At 47.4% G+C, this 20,811-nt stretch overlaps 1 protein-coding gene across 29 annotated transcripts in view; it reads right to left on the reverse strand.

Moving 5' to 3' along the window:
* SCRIB (scribble planar cell polarity protein) overlaps nt 1-20,811 on the reverse strand; it is a 239,190-nt gene that overhangs the window by 94,870 nt on the left and 123,509 nt on the right. For 27 of the 29 annotated variants that reach the window (XR_013635276.1, XM_078851362.1, XM_078851361.1 and 24 more), the window contains 2 exons: nt 7,558-7,614; nt 6,258-6,341 (listed from right to left, as the gene is read on the reverse strand). Coding sequence is in view for 28 of the 29 variants with exons in the window: in XM_078851362.1 (XP_078707488.1) it covers nt 6,258-6,341; nt 7,558-7,614 (141 nt within the window). In the remaining variant the exon portion in view is untranslated. The remainder of the gene's footprint in view (nt 1-6,257; nt 6,342-7,557; nt 7,615-20,811) is intronic. The other 2 variants (XM_078851365.1, XM_078851360.1) reach the window with 1 other exon arrangement.

Raw genomic sequence — 20,811 nt, forward strand, 5'->3', positions numbered from 1 at the left:
ACAGCCCTTTTGCTGGGATAGCTTATTTCGTTTGGGAAGCTGGTATAAGCTACATGGGCAAAAGAATGCTGTTGTCTGTCTGATCTGCATCTCTATGAGGAGGTTTGCCAGTCTAGCTACAGGCAAACCCTTCCTAGTGTAGCCAACGCCTGCCACACCATGCTCCTCCCTGCTTGTTTCTCTAACACTGGGAGAAACCCAGAAACGCTACCGGAGCAGAGACCCCGGGGTGTGGGAGAGTGTAGATCCCACTAGTCCCACACCAGTCTGTCTTGCTCACATAGGGGGAAGGAGAGCACTGTCCCTCTCAGGCATTGTGGGGAAGGGAAGGCGAATGCAGCTCTGCTGAATCTGGAAAGTGAGAAGTGCACTGACCCGTAGGATGCCTCAGAAACCTCCCTGCTTTGGCTCATCCACACTGCTAGCTCCTGAGCCCCTCCAGCTCTCAGTCTGATCTCCAGGGCTGCTGCAGTGCATTCCGGGGACAGACTCCCAGCTTCCACCTCGTCTCCCTCTCACTGGATTATTTTTACTGGCTAAGCACAGCTCCTATTTTTGGCAACTGAGGATCTGTTAACATTGTACCATTGACCCAGTCTTGTCCCCCAAGAAATGGGCTCCTGTCCAATGCAGTGAGCTGTAGCTCATGAAAGCTTATGCTCAAATAAATTGGTTAGTCTCTAAGCTGCCACAAGTCCTCCTTTTCTTTTTGCTCCTGTCCTAGCATAGGGAGATAGGGAATACATGCCCCCCAGAGCAGATACAGGGCTAATACAGTCATAGTCTGCCCTGGTCCACCACTTTGGCCCAGAACAGGAACCCTAATCCTCTTCTGCTAGCACAGTCAGGCTCTGAAATCTAACAGGCAGAACAAGATCCAATGGTTGGAAGCAGAAGCCAGATAAATTTACACTAGAAATAAAATGCAGATTTTTAACAATGAAGGTATTTAATCATTGGAATAATTTACCTAGGACTATGGTCGATTCGCTATTCCTTGGAGTCTATAAATCAAGGTCTTTCTAAAAGATCTGCTCTGCCTCAACCCAGAGTTATGGGCTTGATGCAGGTGTCACTGGGTGAGGCCAACCTGGATTAACACTGGAGCTTTAGAGGCTACAGCCTGGGGCCTCAGATTTTGAGGGGTCCCTGTGACGAAGTGTGAAAGTTCTTAATGTTTTCTCTGAACATGGTGTGTGCCTCAGTTTCCCCTATGTATTGCTTAAGTATCTGGGTGGTGGAATAAGAGTGTGTGATCATTGCAGAGACCCCTAGAGAGTAGGTGTGAGTACCATCAGCACAGAGAGTAACCTAGCAACTGATAAATAAATGAAATAATAAATAAATGAATAAAGAAAGAATAAATGGACACAAATCAAACGTCAAGAATTATAACATTTAAAAACCAGTCGGAGAACACTTCAATCTCCCTGGTCACTCGATTACAGACCTAAAAGTCGCAATATTACAACAAAAAACTTCAGAAACAGACTCCAATGAGAGACTGCTGAATTGGAATTAATTTGCAAACTGGACACCGTTAAATTAGGCTTGAATAAAGACTGGGAGTGGATGTATCATTACACAAAGTAAAACTATTTCCCCATGTTTATTTTCCCCCCCTACTGTTCCTCACACGTTCTTGTCAACTGCTATAAATGACCCATCTTGATTATCACTACAAAAGGTTGTTTGTTTTTTTTCTCCTGCTGATAATAGTTCACCTTAACAGATCAGTCTCGTCATAGTGTGCATGGTAACACCCATTGTTTCATGTTCTCTGTGTATATATCTATCTATCTATCTATATATCTTCCTACTGTATTTTCCACTGCATGCATCCGATGAAGTGGGCTGTAGCCCACGAAAGCTTATGCTCAAATAAATTTGTTAGTCTCTAAGGTGCCACAAGTACCCCTGTTCTTTTTGCAGATACAGACTAACATGGCTGCTACTCTGAAACCTAGCAACTGATAGTCGCAGCCCCATCCTCCTCTGCAAGGTGCTGGGAGCAAAGAGATCAGGTGACCTTTTGCAGGGAAAGGGACAAAGGACAGAGGAAGGGCTACGGGGGTTGGGGGGTGTCAGAGGATGGGCTGGTGGAAACTGGTCAGTTTCCTGTTTTGATACTCGGAGGGGAAGTCCAGGGCACCAGGCCCTGGATCCCCCAAGATGGACTTCGCTGTCCCCGATTTCTGTGGTAACAAGCTCTGTTCTACGCTGTGTTCCTGTCAACTAATAAACCTTCTGTGTTACACGTGGGCTGAGAATCACTGCTGCCTGAAAAGTTGGGGGGCAAGGCCCTTTGGGGGTGTACAAGGCTTCCCCATCCAGGGGGACTCACTGTGGGGAGCTCACAAGGTGAACAGGGGGCTAATTGCTCCGAGGTCAGACCTAGGAAGCGCAGAAGCCAAAAAAGGCTTCTTGCCATGGTGCAAGGGTACCCTGTGGGGAATCACACTGCACCAGAGTCCTGCCTGGCTTCTCTCAAAGCAGTTCCAGAGCATCCAGCCTGGGACCCCCATGACACTCCCCAATATATATATATAATTTGTATAGGTGATTAGATAATTAAAGCCATAGCATCACGATGTGTATTACGACCAGTTATGTGCCAAAATCCAAATGGTTTTGTTTGTTTTAACTTTCACTCAGCTCTATAACGGGTCCATCACGCTTAAAAACAGGAACTAAAATAACCAAGGGAATTTAACAAAAGAGTGTTTAGCATTGGGCATGGGTAGTGGTAAAGCACGAAAGATAATGAATATGCAAAAAGGGGTTCCCAAAACAATAACAGCCCTGGGCCCCCTTCACACTTAATCTGGCCCTGGGTGAGAGGGTCACTCGGTGTTATGCAAGAGGTTTCAGTACATGATCATACTGGTCCCTTCTAGTCTTAAAAATCTCAGAATCAATGAATCTATGAAAGAGCCAAGCTCATCGCCCATGAACTCCACTGCACTGGGTACTACACAGACACGACTCAGACAGAGGGACCATAGAAACATAGAATCATAGAATATCAGGGTTGGAAGGGACCCCAGAAGGTTATCTCGTCCAACCCCCTGCTCGAAGCAGGACCAATTCCCAGTTAAATCATCCCAGCCAGGGCTTTGTCAAGACTGACCTTAAAAACCTCTAAGGAAGGAGATTCCACCACCTCCCTAGGTAACGCATTCCAGTGTTTCACCACCCTCTTAGTGAAAAAGTTTTTCCTAATATCCAATCTAAACCTCCCCCACTGCAACTTGAGACCATTACTCCTCGTTCTGTCATCTGCTACCATTGAGAACAGTCTAGAGCTATCCTCTTTGGAACCCCCTTTCAGGTAGTTGAAAGCAGCTATCAAATCCCCCCTCATTCTTCTCTTCTGCAGGCTAAACAATCCCAGCTCCCTCAGCCTCTCCTCATAACTCATGTGTTCCAGTCCCCTAATCATTTTTGTTGCCCTTCGCTGGACTCTCTCCAATTTATCCACATCCTTCTTGAAGTGTGGGGCCCAAAACTGGACACAGTACTCCAGATGAGGCCTCACCAATGTCGAATAGAGGGGAACGATCACGTCCCTCGATCTGCTCGCTATGCCCCTACTTATACATCCCAAAATGCCATTGGCCTTCTTGGCAACAAGGGCACACTGCTGACTCATATCCAGCTTCTCGTCCACTGTCACCCCTAGGTCCTTTTCCGCAGAACTGCTGCCTAGCCATTCGGTCCCTAGTCTGTAGCTGTGCATTGGGTTCTTCCGTCCTAAGTGCAGGACCCTGCACTTATCCTTATTGAACCTCATCAGATTTCTTTTGGCCCAATCCTCCAATTTGTCTAGGTCCTTCTGTATCCTATCCCTCCCCTCCAGCATATCTACCACTCCTCCCAGTTTAGTATCATCCGCAAATTTGCTGAGAGTGCAATCCACACCATCCTCCAGATCATTTATGAAGATATTGAACAAAAGCGGCCCCAGGACCGACCCTTGGGGCACTCCACTTGATACCGGCTGCCAACTAGACACGGAGCCATTGATCACTACCCGTTGAGCCCGACAATCTAGCCAGCTTTCTACCCACCTTATAGTGCATTCATCCAGCCCATACTTCCGTAACTTGCTGACAAGAATACTGTGGGAGACCGTGTCAAAAGCTTTGCTAAAGTCAAGAAACAATACATCCACTGCTTTCCACAAATAGTTCTAGCAAACAGTGGACCAGAAACAACTCTGTGCACAATTTGGAGTTGACTCATTCAAGGCTGGCTTTTAAAAGGTGTAACGTACAAATACAAAACATGTTACTTGCAGTAAATCCCTGATATCAACCCACACAGAGGGGCCTATACACAGCAGAATAGACTGACACACCCTGGGCTTAAATTCTTGCCCCTTCTCTGGGGTGCTCCCAAGAGAAATCCCATTCAGGACCCAGAGCAGAGCCCTGTAGCAGCACCATGCCTTCCATCACTTCCACCTCTGTTCGGGCATGTGAGAAACAGTGAGTTTCCAAGGGGAACTGGGCCTTCCTTCTTCATTGCCCCTCCAGATGGGCCTCATCCCTCAGAGATGTATTCAGCTAGACAGGCACAGACACTCCAGATGGCACTGACTTTCTCTCAGTCATGCTCCTGCAGTAAAATCCACCCTTCTCAAACTGGCTAAAAGGCTCTCTCAGACCCAGCTGGAATTAATGGCAATGAGACTAACACAGCCAGGAGTAAATGAGGCTATATAGGCTGAGCCAGGGCTCAGGCTGCATCTAAAATGAGACAGACCAGAGGACAGATACAGCTTGATTAGACAGAAAGGCGACCAGCTGGAAGAATCAGACATACAGCAAGAACTGGGAGCTAATGCTGCTGTGGGAACAAGGAAACAGAAATAGTCACCTTCATTAAACTTGACTGTCAGGCTGCAAAATACCTGATAAATTACCAATTCACTTCCTTGCCAGCTGCCCTGATCCTGAGCTCAGCCTTCCTGCCAGAGGCCAAGTGGACTAACTGCACCTCCAGAGGGAAAACCCAGCACCCTTGTCACCCCTGCAGCCCCCAACTCCATGCTTTTTGTGTTGGGGTATGTACAGGGCAGGCAGGACAGCTGGAGGGAGATGAACATGGACATCAGCTGTCACTCTGTCTGAAATGAGACATTTATAGATGCTGCTGTCCCCTCACATTCCAAAATAGCAGCTTGTGCAGCCCTGCATTCCACAGCCCCCAGAAACTCCCAGTCTGAGGCAGGGACCCAGTAGGGCAGCAGTTCCCAAGCAGTCCTTCATGGGCACCTCATGGTGGGCTGAAGAGAGACAGCTGCTTACAGGGGGCCGGCTCTTCCCTTGATTCCAGCTGCTAAGTCACATTAAAAGATGCTAAAAATACATTACATTCTTTCCTGGTGGGACTTTTCTGTGTGAGTAACCACCAGTAGGCAAGAAGACAAGGCCAGGGGAATGGCAGGGCAGGGAATGTGGAGCCAAGCAATGGTGGGCATGGAAGAAAGGGGAGGTGGTGTCTCGGGATGGTATTGGGAAATGGAATGGGACAGGACAGGAGGTGAAGCAATGGAGGAATGAGGGGGGAGGTGGAAAATGGGCACTATGAGAAAGGGAACAGCAAGGGAGGCAGGGCCTAAAAGTGATGGGGTGACTGGGGTGGGAGGTAGGGCCCGGATGATGGGGGAACAGGAGAGGCAAGACAGTGCTCAGGGCAATGGGAGGAGAAGAGAGGTGAAGTGGGGCTCGCTGGAGATGGGATTGGGACGGGAGAGGAAGAGACATGGAGTGTGGGTGATGGAAGAGACAGGAGGGGGTCATGGCCTCTCTACCTTCAAGGCAGCATTAACTAAGCTGTGAAATCCAGTTAGCCTTCCCTGGAACTAAGAACCCCTGCCCCTCCATCCTGGGATTGACACATGGGAAGTCCCATAAACTGCAGTGTCAAGTTTGTGTCCTAGACGGGGTGCGCCATGTCCTTTCATTTGGCCTCCTGCCATTCCAGCTGGATCTGGGATTCTCCTCTCCTGTCCCACGTCGGTGGGTAGTGCTGCGCATCTTGTTGGGCACCAGCTGCTCCCCACCCCACCCAGCAGCCTACAGCGAGCTCTGCCTGTGACATTACTGCTTCTCAGAGGGCACAGGCCAGGTCCCCCTCAGGACACACTCTCCTTTTCTTCCCCTAGGGACCTCTTCCACCGGCTGTCTCCATCCCTGGCCAGCCTCCTGCCTGAGCCCATCCACAGCCCCAGCGAGGACCCCATCACTTACAGCACGGGTGACTCTTGGTGAGTTGTTGCTGGGCAAAGCTGCCAGGGTCCGATAGTCCAGTCGCAAAGGCTCACTGCTGATGCTCTGGAAAGGAATAAAAAACAGGGACAGGTCAGGCCAGGAATGGGATAAGGGAAGAAGGAGGGATCAGGCCAGAGAAAGAGGGGCAGCTCCTCTGCGAGCCAATGAACCTATCAACAAGCAAGGCCTCATCTCCAGGGAAAACTCATGAGAAACTCTCATTGCCTGGGAAAAAGACCAGCCAGTGACGCAACCACTGTCACCTAGGAAATACTTTAGGCATCAGCTTGGAAAAAAAGCAACACACAGCACACGCCAACCCACTGTCACCCAGGAAGTGCCCCTGCCAGTATTCCAAATCCCCATCATTTCTCCTGCCTTGCCTGTGCCTGACTTGAGGATTTCCCATTCATTCCTGAATGTCCCACTCTCTGGTGCAGGGCTTCTCACAGACTGATACATTTTAAGGCCAGAAAGGATAATTAGATCATCGAATCTGATCTCCAGAATGAAACAGGCCATAAAATTTCACCTAGTTATGCCTGTATTGAGGCAATTTTTTTTTACTAAATCATCTTCCAGAAAGGCATCTAGTCTTGATTTGAAGACATCAGGACACGGAGAATCCATTACTCCATTTAATTGTTTGTTCCAATAGTTAGTCTCGCTCATAGTTGAAAATTTTGCCTTATTTCTAATTTGACTTAATCTGACTTCAGCAAGCGGCCATTGGTAATTGTTATGCCTTTCTCCACTAGATTTTAGAGCTTTTTAATATCCAGTATTTTCTTCTTATGAAGGTTCTTATTCATTGTAATCAAATCACCTCTCAATCTTCCTTTAGATAAGCTAACCAGATAGAGCTATTTAAGTCTCTTGCAGTGATGTTGTAGCCTTGTTGGTCCCAGGATATTAGAGAGACAAGGTGGGTGAGGTAATAACTTTCATTAGACCAATTTCTGTTGGTGAGAGAGACTGAATGCATCCGATGAAGTGAGCTGTAGCTCACTAAAGCTTATGCTCAAATAAATTTGTTAGTCTCTGCGGTGCCACAAGTACTCCTTTTCTTTTTGCGGATACAGACTAACACGGCTGCTACTCTGAAAGCTCCTCTGTGGAAGCTCAAAAGCTTGTTTCTCTCTCACCAACGCAAGTTGGTCCAATAAAAGACATTCCCCCCGCACCTTCCCTCTTTCACAGTAAGGCATTTTCTACACCCCTTGAATAATCTTTGTGGCTCTCTTCTGCACCCCTAGAATCCTCCCACCAAGCTCCTCACCTCTGCCTCCTCCTCAAGGAGTTGCGTGGCTGCCTCCCGCTCCCTACGCATCCTCTCCTTCCATAAGAACAGGACAGAGTCAGAACAGCATCCAAGCAGCACAAGCAAAGAGAGAGGGAAAGGGGTCAGCACCACACTGGACAGTCCCTCCATCAAGGGGAGGAGAAAGAGGTAGCGACCCCACACAGCACAAGTTGGGCAGTTACCAGGGGAGCAAAGGGGAGCAGAGACCCCACACAGCACAAGCTGGACAGTTATCAGGTGAGGGGAGCAGAGATCCCACACAGCACAAGCTGGACAGTTATCAGGAGGGAGGGAGAAAAGACCCCATATGGCACAAGCTGGGCAATCATCAGGGGAAGGGAGACATTACAAGGCACTAGCCCCTTAGTGCCACCATCCCTCCAGGGGCAAGGAAAGGCAGAAACTATGACAGAACAAGGACAGGCTTGAACTGAGCTGCTCAGTTCTCTGTCACTCCACACGAGAAGACCATGACTGAGTCTAACCTGGGTGGCAGTGACTCAGCTCAAAGGGATCCCTCCCCCCAACACTGGGCCTGCATATGAAAAAGAGAGGTTACTTACCAGTAAGTGCTGTTCTTTCAGAGTCACCTCTGTCCATTCATACCGGTGGGACTTGGCGCCCCAGGCTTCGAGCTGTGGAACTGCCATGAAAATCCATGTCCATTGGGAGAAGCACAAGAGATCTCCCATGAGGGTGACCTCATCGCCCTGCTCTATACACAGGAGTGCACCCCCAACCCCCTCTGGCCCTTCTCCCCAACAGCAGACCCCTGAAGTTCTATAGAACTCAAGGGAGAGGGAAAGGTGGACAGGTAGTACAAATGCACAAAGGCAACTCTTTAAGAACAACAACTACTGGTAAGTAACCTCTCTTTCCTCTTCTAGGGCCTCTGTGCTTTCCCAGTTGCAGTCAATGAGCGAGCATTCTAAGGCACATAAGCACTCCAGCCCCTATCTCCCAAACAGAGAGTTGGAGCAGGATGGTAAGTTCAAAGAGCAGTGCCTGGTGCCTAGTGAACGCAGATACTGCTGCTTTGCACCCCTCCACTGAGGGAACCCGTCTAAGGCAGACCAAGGATGCTCCAGTGGTTCTCATGGAGCAGGTCTTTAAACCAGGAAGTACTGGTTTCCAAGCTACGATGAGACAATGTTTCATACATCTCCTTATGAAGTATGAAAGTGTCTGTCTGGTAATGGATTTCTCCTGGCATTGTTCCCCATGCACTATGAATATCCTGTTAGATTTTCTAAAGGACTTGGTCTTTTCCAGGCAAACACGAAGTTCTCTCCTGTACATCTAGGACGTGGAGATAAGTTTCCATTGGATGAGAATGGGATGTGGGGAAAGACATCCAGCTGGTGGAACTCTGAGACCACCAGTGCAGGAAAGCTGGGATGAGCCTCATGTCATGGTCTTTGTCCTTGTGAAATACAGTATAAAGTGGAATAGCCATCAAACCCTGAGCTTGCTCACCCTCCGAGCAAATGTAATTGCTATCAGAAAGACTGTTTTGTTTGGTAGACGCCCACAAGAGAGGCTTGAGCAAGAGGCTCATAAGGAGGACATATCAGTTTCATTAGGACAACATTTAATTACTCTTAGGGGAATTCTGCGCCACTGAACATGTGCAGAATTTATGTCCCTCACAGATTTCTTTGCTTCCTTGCAGAAAAATGACTTTCTGATGGTGAAGCAAAGAGAAGCCACAAGAATGGTCATGTGACCCTCCCCAGCAGTTTTGGGTGCTCAGGACAGCCATCAGAGAGGTAAATCACTATGGGGCATGGAGTGGGACTGGGGAAGACCCGGCGGGTTGCTCCTACCGTGTGCCAGGCTCAGCTACTAGTCCCGGCTGGGCTGGGGAGGACAGAACTTCCTCTTCCCCTGCACGGTATCTGGGGCCGGGTGAGACCCACCCTTAGATTTCTCCCTTGGCTATAGGAAGCTGTGTAAATCCTCCCCCCTGCCCCACCCTGTGCTTCCTGCAGCCATTGCTACTCAGCTGCAGGGGGAGGGATTGCTGTACAGGGAGCTGCTCCCCCATCTGCCCAACCTATGTGCATCTAAGCTCCCTAGCACCCAGACCCTCCCACCAAGCCTCACCACGTCCCCCCTGCACTCAGAACCCCCCTGATGAGCCGCACTCCCCCTGCACCTGGACCATCCCAACCAACCACCTGCACCCGGATCCCCACCCCATTGAGCCCCACTTCCCCAGCATCTGGACCCCCCCACACACTGAGCTCCCCATACCCAGGTCCCCCTACCAAGCTCTATCCCCTCCACACCCAGACCCCTCCCTGCTGAGCCCCAACCACCTTCACCTGGACCCCGCTGCAGAATCCCATTACCGTTGTACCCAGAACCCCCAAACAAGCCCTTTTGCATCCAGATCCCCCCTGCACCCGGATCCCCTACTGAGCCGCCCACACCCAGATTGCCTGACACAGAACCGTCACAACCCACACCTGGATCCCCCCACACTAAACCCCTCCACTCTTAGATCCTGCCTTGCTGAACCTGCCCACCCACACCTGGTGCACCTGGCACGGAGGGGCAGGGCCCTGGGGTTTTTCTGGGGCAGGTCCAGTCCTTGCACTCTGTCAGGGTTGGGTGCAGCCTCACCACTGAGTCCATGTCTCAGGGGTGAGCTGCCCAGTGATCTCCCACCTCTGTGCAGCCAGTAGCCTGTGCTCCCCAGGGCCATGCTGGAGCCTCCACATTCATTTGACAAATAAAATTTGCAGAATTTTACAGAATTTAAAAATATTGTGCACAGAATTTTTAATTTTTTGGCTCAAAATGCCCTCAGGAGTAAACATTTAGGTTGCATGAAGGCAGGGGTACTCTAATAGGGAAAAACGCACTGTCCATGCCCTTAAGGAACCTGAATATCTTTAACATAACTGTGATGAGCAAATATTGCTGCCATATGGACCTTTAGGGAAGCTCCAGCTAAGCTCTGAGAGTTAAAAGGTAGAATGTACTCTAGGACTTTGAGAACCACAGCTCAAGATGGAGCAAATCCTTTACCAGTGGTCCGGATAGAGAATTGCTTCTATTTCTGTTTATGGCATTTCAGGTGGAGTCTTTCACAGATTCATAGATTCTAAGTTCAGAAGGGCCCATTGTGATCATCTGGTTTGACCCCCTGCAAACCACATTCCATAGAACTTCCCTGAATTAACTCCTTTTTTAACTAAAGCATATCTTCTAGAAACACATCCAATCCTGTTTTTAAAATTGCCAGTGATGGAGAATCCACCACAACCCTTGGTAAATTGCTTCAGTGGTTAATTACCCTCATTATTAAAAATTTACACCTTATTTACAATCTGCATTTGTCTACCTTCAATTTCCAGCCATTGGATGTTGTTATACCTTTTTCTGTGAGACTGAAAAGCCCTCTATAATCAAATTTTTATTCTCCTTGTGAGTCCTTATACTGTGATCAAGCCACTCCCTAGCCTTTTCTTTGTTAAGCTAAATAAATTGAATTCCATTAATCTCTCTCTATAAAGCATGTTTTCCAGTCCTTTAATTATTCTTGTGGCTCTCTCTGAATCCTTTCCAATTTATTAAGATCCTTCCAGAACTGTGTACACTAGAACTGAACATAGTATTCCAGCAGTGGTTGCACCAGTGACAGATACACAGGTAATATAACCTCTGTTCTCTTACTCAATATTCCCCTGTTTATGTAACCAAGGATCATATTAGTCCTTCTAGGCAGTGTGTCACTGGGAGGTCATGTTCAGCTCACCATGACTCCCAACTCTTTTGCTGAGTCACTGGTTCTCAAGATAGATTCCTCCATCCTGTAAAAATGGCCAACATTCTTTGTTCCTAGAGGCATACATTTACATTTGGCTTTATTAAACTGCATATTATTTGCTGGATTCTCCATCACTGGCATTTTTAAAAATCAAAATTGGATGTTTTTTAAAAGATCTGCTCTACTTCAAATGGAATTATTTTGGGGAAGTTCTATTGCTTATTACATAGGAGGTCAGACTAGATGATAACAACAATCCCCCTTCTGGCCTTGGAATCCATGAATCTATGCTTGTGCCCAGCTCACCAAGTGCTCTATGATCTGTCCTCTTAATTATTTACCACTCCCTTCAAGCTTTGTCTTATCTGCAAACTTTATCAGCGATGATATTATGGTTTCTTCCAGGTCACTGATAACAATTTTAAATAGTGAGTGGCCAAGAACCAACTCCTGCAGGACCCCACTAGAAATACACCCGTTTGATGATGATTCCCCATTTACAATTACATTTTTATGTACCTCAGCTAGCCAGTTTTTAATCCTTTTAATATATGCTATGTTAATTTTGTAGTGTTCTAGGTTTTTAATCAATACATCCTGAATTAACAAGTAAAATGCCTTACACAACTTTAAATATATTACATCAGTACTATTACTTTTATGAACCAAACCTGGAATCTCATAAAAAAAAAAACAACTAACAAATTAGTTTGACAAGATCTGTTTTCCACATACCCATGCTGATTGGCATTAATTATATTACCCTCCTTTAATTCTTTATTAATCTAGTCCCGTATCAGCTGTTCCATTATTTTGCCTGGGATCGATGTCAGACTAGCACCCAAATAGTTACCCAAATCATCCCATTAATCCTTTCTAAATATTGGTACAGCATTGGTTTTCTTCCAGTCTTCTGGAACGTTCCCAGTGTTCCAAGAGTTCTTGAAAATCAACATTCATGGTCCAGCAAGCTCCTCAGCCAGCTCTTTGAAAACTCTTGGATGAATTAAAACTTTTTAACTTTGGCAGCTGCTGTATAACATTCTCTTAAGTTACTACTGGAACGGATAATTTCATCATCATTACATAATATAATATCCTGTTTTTTTCCAAATACAAACAAAAATATTTATTGAACACTTCTGCCTTTTTTTGCATTATTGACAATTCTATAATTTCCTTTTCCCAGTGGATCAATACCACTGTCAGGACTATTTTTTGTTCCTAATATACTTTTAAAACTCCTTATTGTCCTTAACTCTGCTGGCCACAGATTTTTCCTTTTGTTCTCTTATACATTTTCTACCTTCTCATTTATATTCATAAGTATCATGGGAAACTTGAAATAGAATGGCTTGGGGCCCCCTGAGAGCCAACGTGATCCACATTAGCCAGCAGGTTATCTCCATACTGTGAGATGGAGTGTCTCTGGGTCAGGATGCAAAGTCCTCCCTTGCTGTTGCGAGAGGCATCTGGAGAGAGAGGCAGCAGACACAGTGCAGAAGATCTGGGTACCAGTCCTGACGAGACAACATTGGGCCTATTAATATAATGTTGGCTTTGTCCAACCAAATCTTCCTTATGACCCTGAGTCTGAGGGGAATGGGAGAGAAGACATACAGAAGTTGGCTCCAGTCCAGGAGAACCACATCCAAGATAAGACTTTTCTCTGTGTGCTCCTGTGCAGAACACATGGCATCTGGTGTTTTGTTCAGCTGTGAAGAGGTCTACTACAGGGTTACCTCATCTCTGAAACACTGCTTTATCCATCACTGGTTTAGGACCACTGGGGATGATTCTGAGACCTCCTGCTGAGCAAGTCTGCCTCCATGTTCTCCTCTCATGAAGTGCAGAACAACAGGGAAGATTTTGGATGCACCACAGCCATAGTGTTCTTGCCTCGACTAATGACAGACAGGAATGTGCTCCTCCCTGCTTGCTTATGTAGTAAATGGGCGTGGTGCTGTTGGTAAGCACCTGTACTACATGATGTTGCAGGGACAGGTGACGACCCTGAGAGACCATCGTACTGTCCTGAACACCAGTACACTGATATGGAGTCTGGACATCCAGAGCTTCCACAGGCCAAATACTTTGAGGTCTTGTAATGCAAACCTCAGCCTAGACTAGAGGCATTGATGGAGCATGTGAGGGTAGGGAAGAGAGAGTAAAGGGTATTTGCCTGAGGACATTGTCCCTGTTCTCTCACCACTGAAGCTGTTGGTACACTCAAAGAGGGATGGGCAGTGCCCTTTGCAGGCTGTGTATATTCTGTGTGGCTTCTTGTCGTCCAGAGCAGCAAGGGTCTCACGTTCAGACAAACAAAGGGTGCAATGTAGATCAATGAAGCCTCAGGCCTAGTAGTTGCAGGAAATGTGCTGTGGTCTGTATAAGTTGCTCATTAAGAGTTGTTAAGGTGTCTCATATTTTGCAAAATCTCTCCTCTGGAAGAAAGGCTCTGCCTGAGTGCAGTCTAGGATGCTCCAGGTAAGGTGATATGCTGTGCAGATAGAAGCAAGGATTTAGTGACTGGAAGAAGTTGCTCACGTATTGGATTGCTGAGGCGAGACAGTCATCCAGGCATGAGCAGAAGAGTGACAAGGTTTGAAGGGAGGGGATTGGGGGGTGCGTTAGCGATGTGGTGCACATCAGTATGCAACTCTCAAACAGACCGTCAAAATCACTGTTGAGAGACTGATGCGGAGGGCTGTGAGGAAAAGCGCCCCGGGATCCTGCTCCCATACTGTTGAGAGTATTTGCCAGCAGCCAGTTTAGTAGGTGGCCTATATCATCTATGAGACTACATCCCTTGGTGTTGTGAGGAAAGCAGAATGACGAGTAGGAAAATCTCCTTAGAACTGAGGAAGAGTGTTAATCCCAGGGAGAAGGCAGTGGCCATAGTGGCCTTGATCTTCTCCAGGGTCTTGACAGTTTTGTCACTACAGAGGCCTCTGCCCTCAAATGGAGGTTTTTGTTTTTTCCCTGAGATTCCAGTGTGAGACCAGAGGATCTTAGCCAGAAATATCTCCTGAGAGCCACTCCTGTGACCAACGTCCTTGCACAGCCGGTATCAAGTGGAGTACCCCAAGGGTCGGTCCTGGGGCCGGTTTTGTTCAATATCTTCATAAATGATCTGGAGGATGGTGTGGATTGCACTCTCAGCAAATTTGCGGATGATACTAAACTGGGAGGAGTGGTAGATACGCTGGAGGGGAGGGATAGGATACAGAAGGACCTAGACAAATTGGAGGATTGGGCCAAAAGAAATCTGATGAGGTTCAATAAGGATAAGTGCAGGGTCCTGCACTTAGGACGGAAGAACCCAATGCACAGCTACAGACTAGGGACCGAATGGCTAGGCAGCAGTTCTGCGGAAAAGGACCTAGGGGTGACAGTGGACGAGAAGCTGGATATGAGTCAGCAGTGTGCCCTTGTTGCCAAGAAGGCCAATGGCATTTTGGGATGTATAAGTAGGGGCATAGCGAGCAGATCGAGGGACGTGATCGTTCCCCTCTATTCGACATTGGTGAGGCCTCATCTGGAGTACTGTGTCCAGTTTTGGGCCCCACACTTCAAGAAGGATGTGGATAAATTGGAGAGAGTCCAGCGAAGGGCAACACAAATGATTAGGGGACTGGAACACATGAGTTATGAGGAAAGGCTGAGGGAGCTGGGATTGTTTAGCCTGCAGAAGAGAAGAATGAGGGGGGATTTGATAGCTGCTTTCAACTACCTGAAAGGGGGTTCCAAAGAGGATAGCTCTAGACTGTTCTCAATGGTAGCAGATGACAGAACGAGGAGTAATGGTCTCAAGTTGCAGTGGGGGAGGTTTAGATTGGATATTAGGAAAAACTTTTTCACTAAGAGGGTGGTGAAACACTGGAATGCGTTACCTAGGGAGGTGGTAGAATCTCCTTCCTTAGAGGTTTTTAAGGTCAGGCTTGACAAAGCCCTGGCTGGGATGATTTAACTGGGAATTGGTCCTGCTTCGAGCAGGGGGTTGGACTAGATGACCTTCTGGGGTCCCTTCCAACCCTGATATTCTATGATTCTATGCTGTCTGAGACATCAGAGGCTGCTCTTAAAGAGCATCTAGCAAGCATGCAACCCTTGGTGTCTCAGCTGCTGCCATCTGTTCCTCTGGCAGGGAGTCGAAGGTAGGCTCCTAGAATCCCACAGAGCATAAGTGTAACAGAGCAGGATGGCCTGGTAGTAGCAGTAGTAGCAGACTCTCCTGCCAAATGCATCCAGCTTGCACCCTCGATGTCAGAAGGGGCAGACTGCCCCAAACTCTCCCCTATGCTGAGCACATCACCAGAGGATGCAGCAATAGACACGGATATCCTTTCGCTGGCTCACAGCTCGGGCTGTCACTCCAGGGCAGGTGGGAGGCTCCAAGCTAGAGCCCAGCTGCTCCCCAGCTCCCTGGCTCCCCACTGGGCTTATAGCCAGGGTCCCTGTTCCAAGCTGGGCTTGTGCCCAGGCTTCCTGCTCCGAGCCGGGCTGCCACCCAGACTCCCCATTGGGAGCCTGGCTGAGCCCAGGCTCCTGGTTCCAGGTGCAGAGCTCCCCACTGGGAACCCAGCTGCTCCCCAGGGCTCCTGGCTCCCCTCTCCCAGCTGGGCTTGTGCCTGGGCTTTCCGCTCTGAGCCTGTCTGTCACCAAGGCTCCCCACCCCTCACCAGGCTGCCACCTGGGCTCCCAATTCGCTGCTGGGAGACTGGGTGCCGTCTGGGTTCCAGGCTTTCCGTTCCACAAGGAGCCCGGCTGCCACGCAGGCTGCCTGGGCTCCAGACTCCCAGCTGGGATACTGGCTGCCCCCCGGGGCTCCTGGCTCCCCGCTCCTAGCAGGGCTTGTGTCCAGGCTCCCCACTCCAAGCCAGGCTGCTACCTGGGCTCCCAGTTCCCCACTGGCATTCTGGGTACTGCCCAGGCTCCAGGCACCCTGCTGCCCACTGAGAGCCCAGCTGCCTCCCAGAGGTCTTGGCTCCCTGCTCGCTGCTGGGAACCTGGGGGACAGGGAAACCCGGGGGAGGGGAGGAGGGGGGGCAGCCAGGCTCCTGGCAGGGAGCCCAGGCAGTAGCAGGGAGCAGAGCTGAGAGCCCTGGCAGTAGCTGGGCTCCCATTGGAGAGCGGAGAGGAGAGCCTGGGCAGCAGCTGGGCTCCCAGTGGGAGCTGTGTGTGGACCTGAGAGCCTGGGCTCTCAGTCCTCCACACTGTCCCTCTTAAGTCAGTGGAAGCGCTCCTGTTGGGGACGTGTACACCGACAGAAAGAGGGTAGTGTGGACATGAAAAACCGCAGAAATAACTCAGGTGGCCTATGTTAGGTCGACTAAGTTTGTAATGTAGACATGTCCTCCATAACAGCTCCTGAAACTGCTTTTGATCATCAGGAAGGAAAACAGATGAAGCAACAATCTGATCGTCTGGTGGGGGTGCTAATAGTGTGTGCCTTAAAGGGAGGCTCGTATGGTGCCTCTGAAGAGGTATTGTTCCATTCCTCAGATATGGACAGATCCTCCTAGAGACATGACAGATCCAGGGCCTGCACTGGTCCAGCAAGAAAGGTGCATTTGTTTCGGATGAGGAAGAGGCACTGGCAATGGCAGTGGTCCCAGAAAGGGTACCAGCACCGGTGCTGAGGTCAGTGCCAAAGCTGATCTTGCAGCATCCAAAAGAACCTTCAAGTCCTGCATGTAGAGCCACGTGAACAGCTGAAGAGGGACCTGCATCATATCCTTCTGTGATGTCTGGATTTGAGGTGAGAGAAGAGGTCTGATGTCCTGAGATCAAACTGAGGCATGCTCCAAGTCTATCTCCTAAAGACTCGAAGGTACACCAAAGAGGCTTCTGACTGAGACTGGAGGAACAGACCAGGGCAGAGAGTCAGGGAGCAGAAAAGCATACCGTGGAGTGGCTAGTAGGTGTGCGGTGGACCTCCATGCAGACATGGAAAGTTCAATAGTGTCATCAGAATCTGAACCAGAGGGGAGTCAAAGTCTGTTAGTGCCAAGATGTCTGGCTCTGGTGGAGAATGGAGAAGAGGTGACAGCCGTACTATATGAGAGACTTCAAAGTACTCAGGTGATAGGGAGCATGAAGAAGACGAGACATGATTCTTCCTCTTTTTCTTCTGTTTTTGACCCTATTGTAGTGAGATGTGCACTCTCTTCTCTCTTTTACCCAAGCCAGCATCTGACTGGACTTCAGATCCCAATATGAAGGCGCTGGAGGATAGGTCCAGAGACTGAAGCCTCAAGTGTCTCCCTCTTCTGGTGTGGTAGGAGAAAATGCAGCAAACCATATACTCCCTTTCCAACTGTGTCTCTTCGAAGAATAGATGGACTGGATGTGGGTGTTGGTGTCCTCTCTGATTACCAGGCAAAAGACACACCTGTTGAATTGTTTACTGGGTTCAGGAACCAAAGAAATACTAGTAAGAGGCAAGTGCTCCCAGGACAAGGAAAGGTCTAGTTATACTAAATCATCCTATTGTGAGAGAAATGCATATATGGGAATACAGACCTTATTTAGACTTTATTTTTATTTTTTAATGGGTTTCATATTTATAGGTTTTTAAAGTACCTTTTCTCTATCAAGCAGAAGAGATAAGTTGTTTGACTGATAACATAGTTCCCAAATAGAAAAATTACTGTAATTGTTTTGTTTGCAAGAAGAATTATGACATCCATCATAAAATATCCAAACTTATTTTTAATTCACTGGTGCATAATTGTTAAGTGGCTGGTTGTTGCTAGGGCTTTTCCAATCAGTTATTTGTACAGGATTTTGGGTTGAATTTGGTGACATAATATCATCTCAAGCCCTTTTCACCCTGATAAAAGCATTATCAGCTTTATTCTTGTATTCTTGCGTTGTGCAGGAGGTCAGACTAGATGATCATAATGGTCCCTTCTGACCTAAATATCTATGAATATTCTATATTTTTGATATTTTTAGGGGGGGGTCACAAAATTTAGTTTCTGTGGTTTGCAAACACCAAACAATTTTTAAATTACTGTGTTAAGCAGAACTTTCCCCAAACTGCCACTAACCAAGGGTGACTTAATTTGAACCTGACTGAACCAAACTGCATGGCTCCAATGTAGGCCTGGCAACTGACCAGGCCAAAGAAGGAGGTACTGCAAGAAGGAGTGACAAAGCCCACAAACTGTCAGAATCAAGGGTAAGGCCAAAGAGTCTCGCCTTTCGTGACAGTGAGCCACCTGAGGGAAGCCTGATATTACAGAACCTGTGAAGTGGGCCACCTTGCGAACAGGAAGTCAAGACATCTACGCCAGCCTTTGACCCTGCACCCAAAGAAGGTCTGCTAGCGAGAAGCACTATATCACCGTCTGGCTTCTTAACTGCAGTTCCAGCTTCTATTCTACGAGAGTCGAAGAGTTCATGAACCCCCCTGTTATACCCAATATCTTATTTTTAGTTCTTCTCTTTTTGTCTTTATTAGCTGGGAGACATCCCAGTCTTTCTATTGTCTAGTTTTAGGGTGTGAAGGTGTGATCGTGTGCATGAATGTGTCTGAACACCCATAAAGTACATATGGGGAAGATGCCAGAAAATTCCCCAGGTTTAATTAGCCTTAAACATAGTATCATATGGGTACTCAATAAAGAGTGTTCTGTGTTCCATGTTCAAAAGTCCTAAGAAAATTAAAACTAACATTGGCTTATCAGAGTATTCTGTATTATATCATCTCTGTGGCGGGGGTAAGGAAAGGGTTACCCACTGCACCAGAACTGAAATCTAAGGAGGAAGTTGTATAATAGGCTCTAAATCTGTGGCTTACACATTAGCTAATAATTTGGTTTCAGTATCAAAATATTTAACCAGCTCCAAGTTACAGATTTTATTTACTTTGGTAATTATTTAATTGGGATTTATAACCAAATAGCCAGCCACTTCCTTAAATCCCTTCTTAGCATTTATAAGGATTGATTATATGATGTATTAATCTGATGATTAAACTAATTTGATGATTTAATTTCAGTCGAACAGTGAGACTAACTTGATTTTCTGATTTGACCTTGATTGGTAACTGTATTGCTTTAAACTTCATTTTGTTTAATGTTAACAGTATCTTAACTTTGGTTGTATGTTTTCTTGATTTTGTTTTGTTGGTTTAATAGTTTTACCAAAATTGATAACACTGATACTGAGTCACATTTCTTTCAATAAGCAACATGGGTTAAGAACCATTGAAGACCTGGGTGGATATCAGCTGGTCAACCTAAAATATCAGCTGCCCCTCATTAGCCTTGGATTCTCACACTATACTACTCTAACTAGCTATTTATTGACAACAAGGTCTGAAGATAGGCTAAAGGAAAGTCTAGTCCCAAGGCCATAAAGATGAGTTCTGTTTGCTCTCTGTGGCAGTGGTGAAGGAGCTGAGGTGGTGCATTCTCTTCCACAGAGTAAGGCAAGGACATCACCTCATGCAAGAACACTCATGTAACCCCCCACACCGCCCCGCAACAGACATGGTCTTTCAAGGCAGTTCTGCAGCTCAGTGAGTCGGACACCAAGTCCCAAAGGTGTGATTGCACAGGCTCTTAAAGGACTAGAGTTGAACATGCCCCACCCCTCCAGCTCAGCATAAAAGAGCATTAAAATGACTAAAGCACACCTGTGTGAGCTGCTGGGAAAACAGGGCTTCCTCCTAGCCCTGCACCCTGCTGGTGAGCAGAGCCCCTGGGGGCTAGAATGTGTAGAAGATCACTGCGGCTGCAAAGGTGTGATTTCTAGTTGAAATTGAGTGTGCATTTGGCAATTGCAGATTCAACATGCCTATGCTCTCAATTTATGTTCCTAAGTTTGTGGCACTTTTATTGCTTTCCGCAGCTTGTACCTTTCTCAGAAATGTCTCTTTTGGGCCCTTCAGCCATTCTGTAGTGTCATTCGTCTCTGAAGGGCTTTTTCTCATTACAGTAGATCCACATGGTCCTGGGGAAAAGGAACTACACTGACCTCAAAAATTTTGGATATGAGATGCTGTCATAGGATAAATGTTAAGTGAAACTGTACAATGGGGTATGTTGTGGGACAAGATGAAAAAGAACACATGCCACTGGGTGCATGGAGAAACAGACTTGGACTCCTGGATGGACGTTCCACTCAGATTGCTCATTCAGAACTTTGGGGGGTTGAATTTGTTGGCTCCTGTGAGAAGGGGGAGAAGGATCATAGAGAGAGTTGGAGACCTAGACTGTGGTCATGAGGAGAAACATTGCTGGGCTCTAATAGGATTAGGCTATCCCTCTTGGAGTCAGAAGCAGAAAGGTTACTGAGTGCTATTATCAGGTTTATGTTCTGTTTACTCAGACTAAATGAAACTTAGTGTTTTGTCAAACCCAGAAGTTGGAGGCATAGTAAACAGAAGGGTTCTGAAAAGGGCTGCTGGGCCCTAGAAACAGAGCTCAGTAAAACAGCCA

Source organism: Lepidochelys kempii, chromosome 2 (genome assembly GCF_965140285.1).
Source record: "Lepidochelys kempii isolate rLepKem1 chromosome 2, rLepKem1.hap1, whole genome shotgun sequence".
NCBI lineage: Eukaryota > Metazoa > Chordata > Testudines > Cheloniidae > Lepidochelys > Lepidochelys kempii.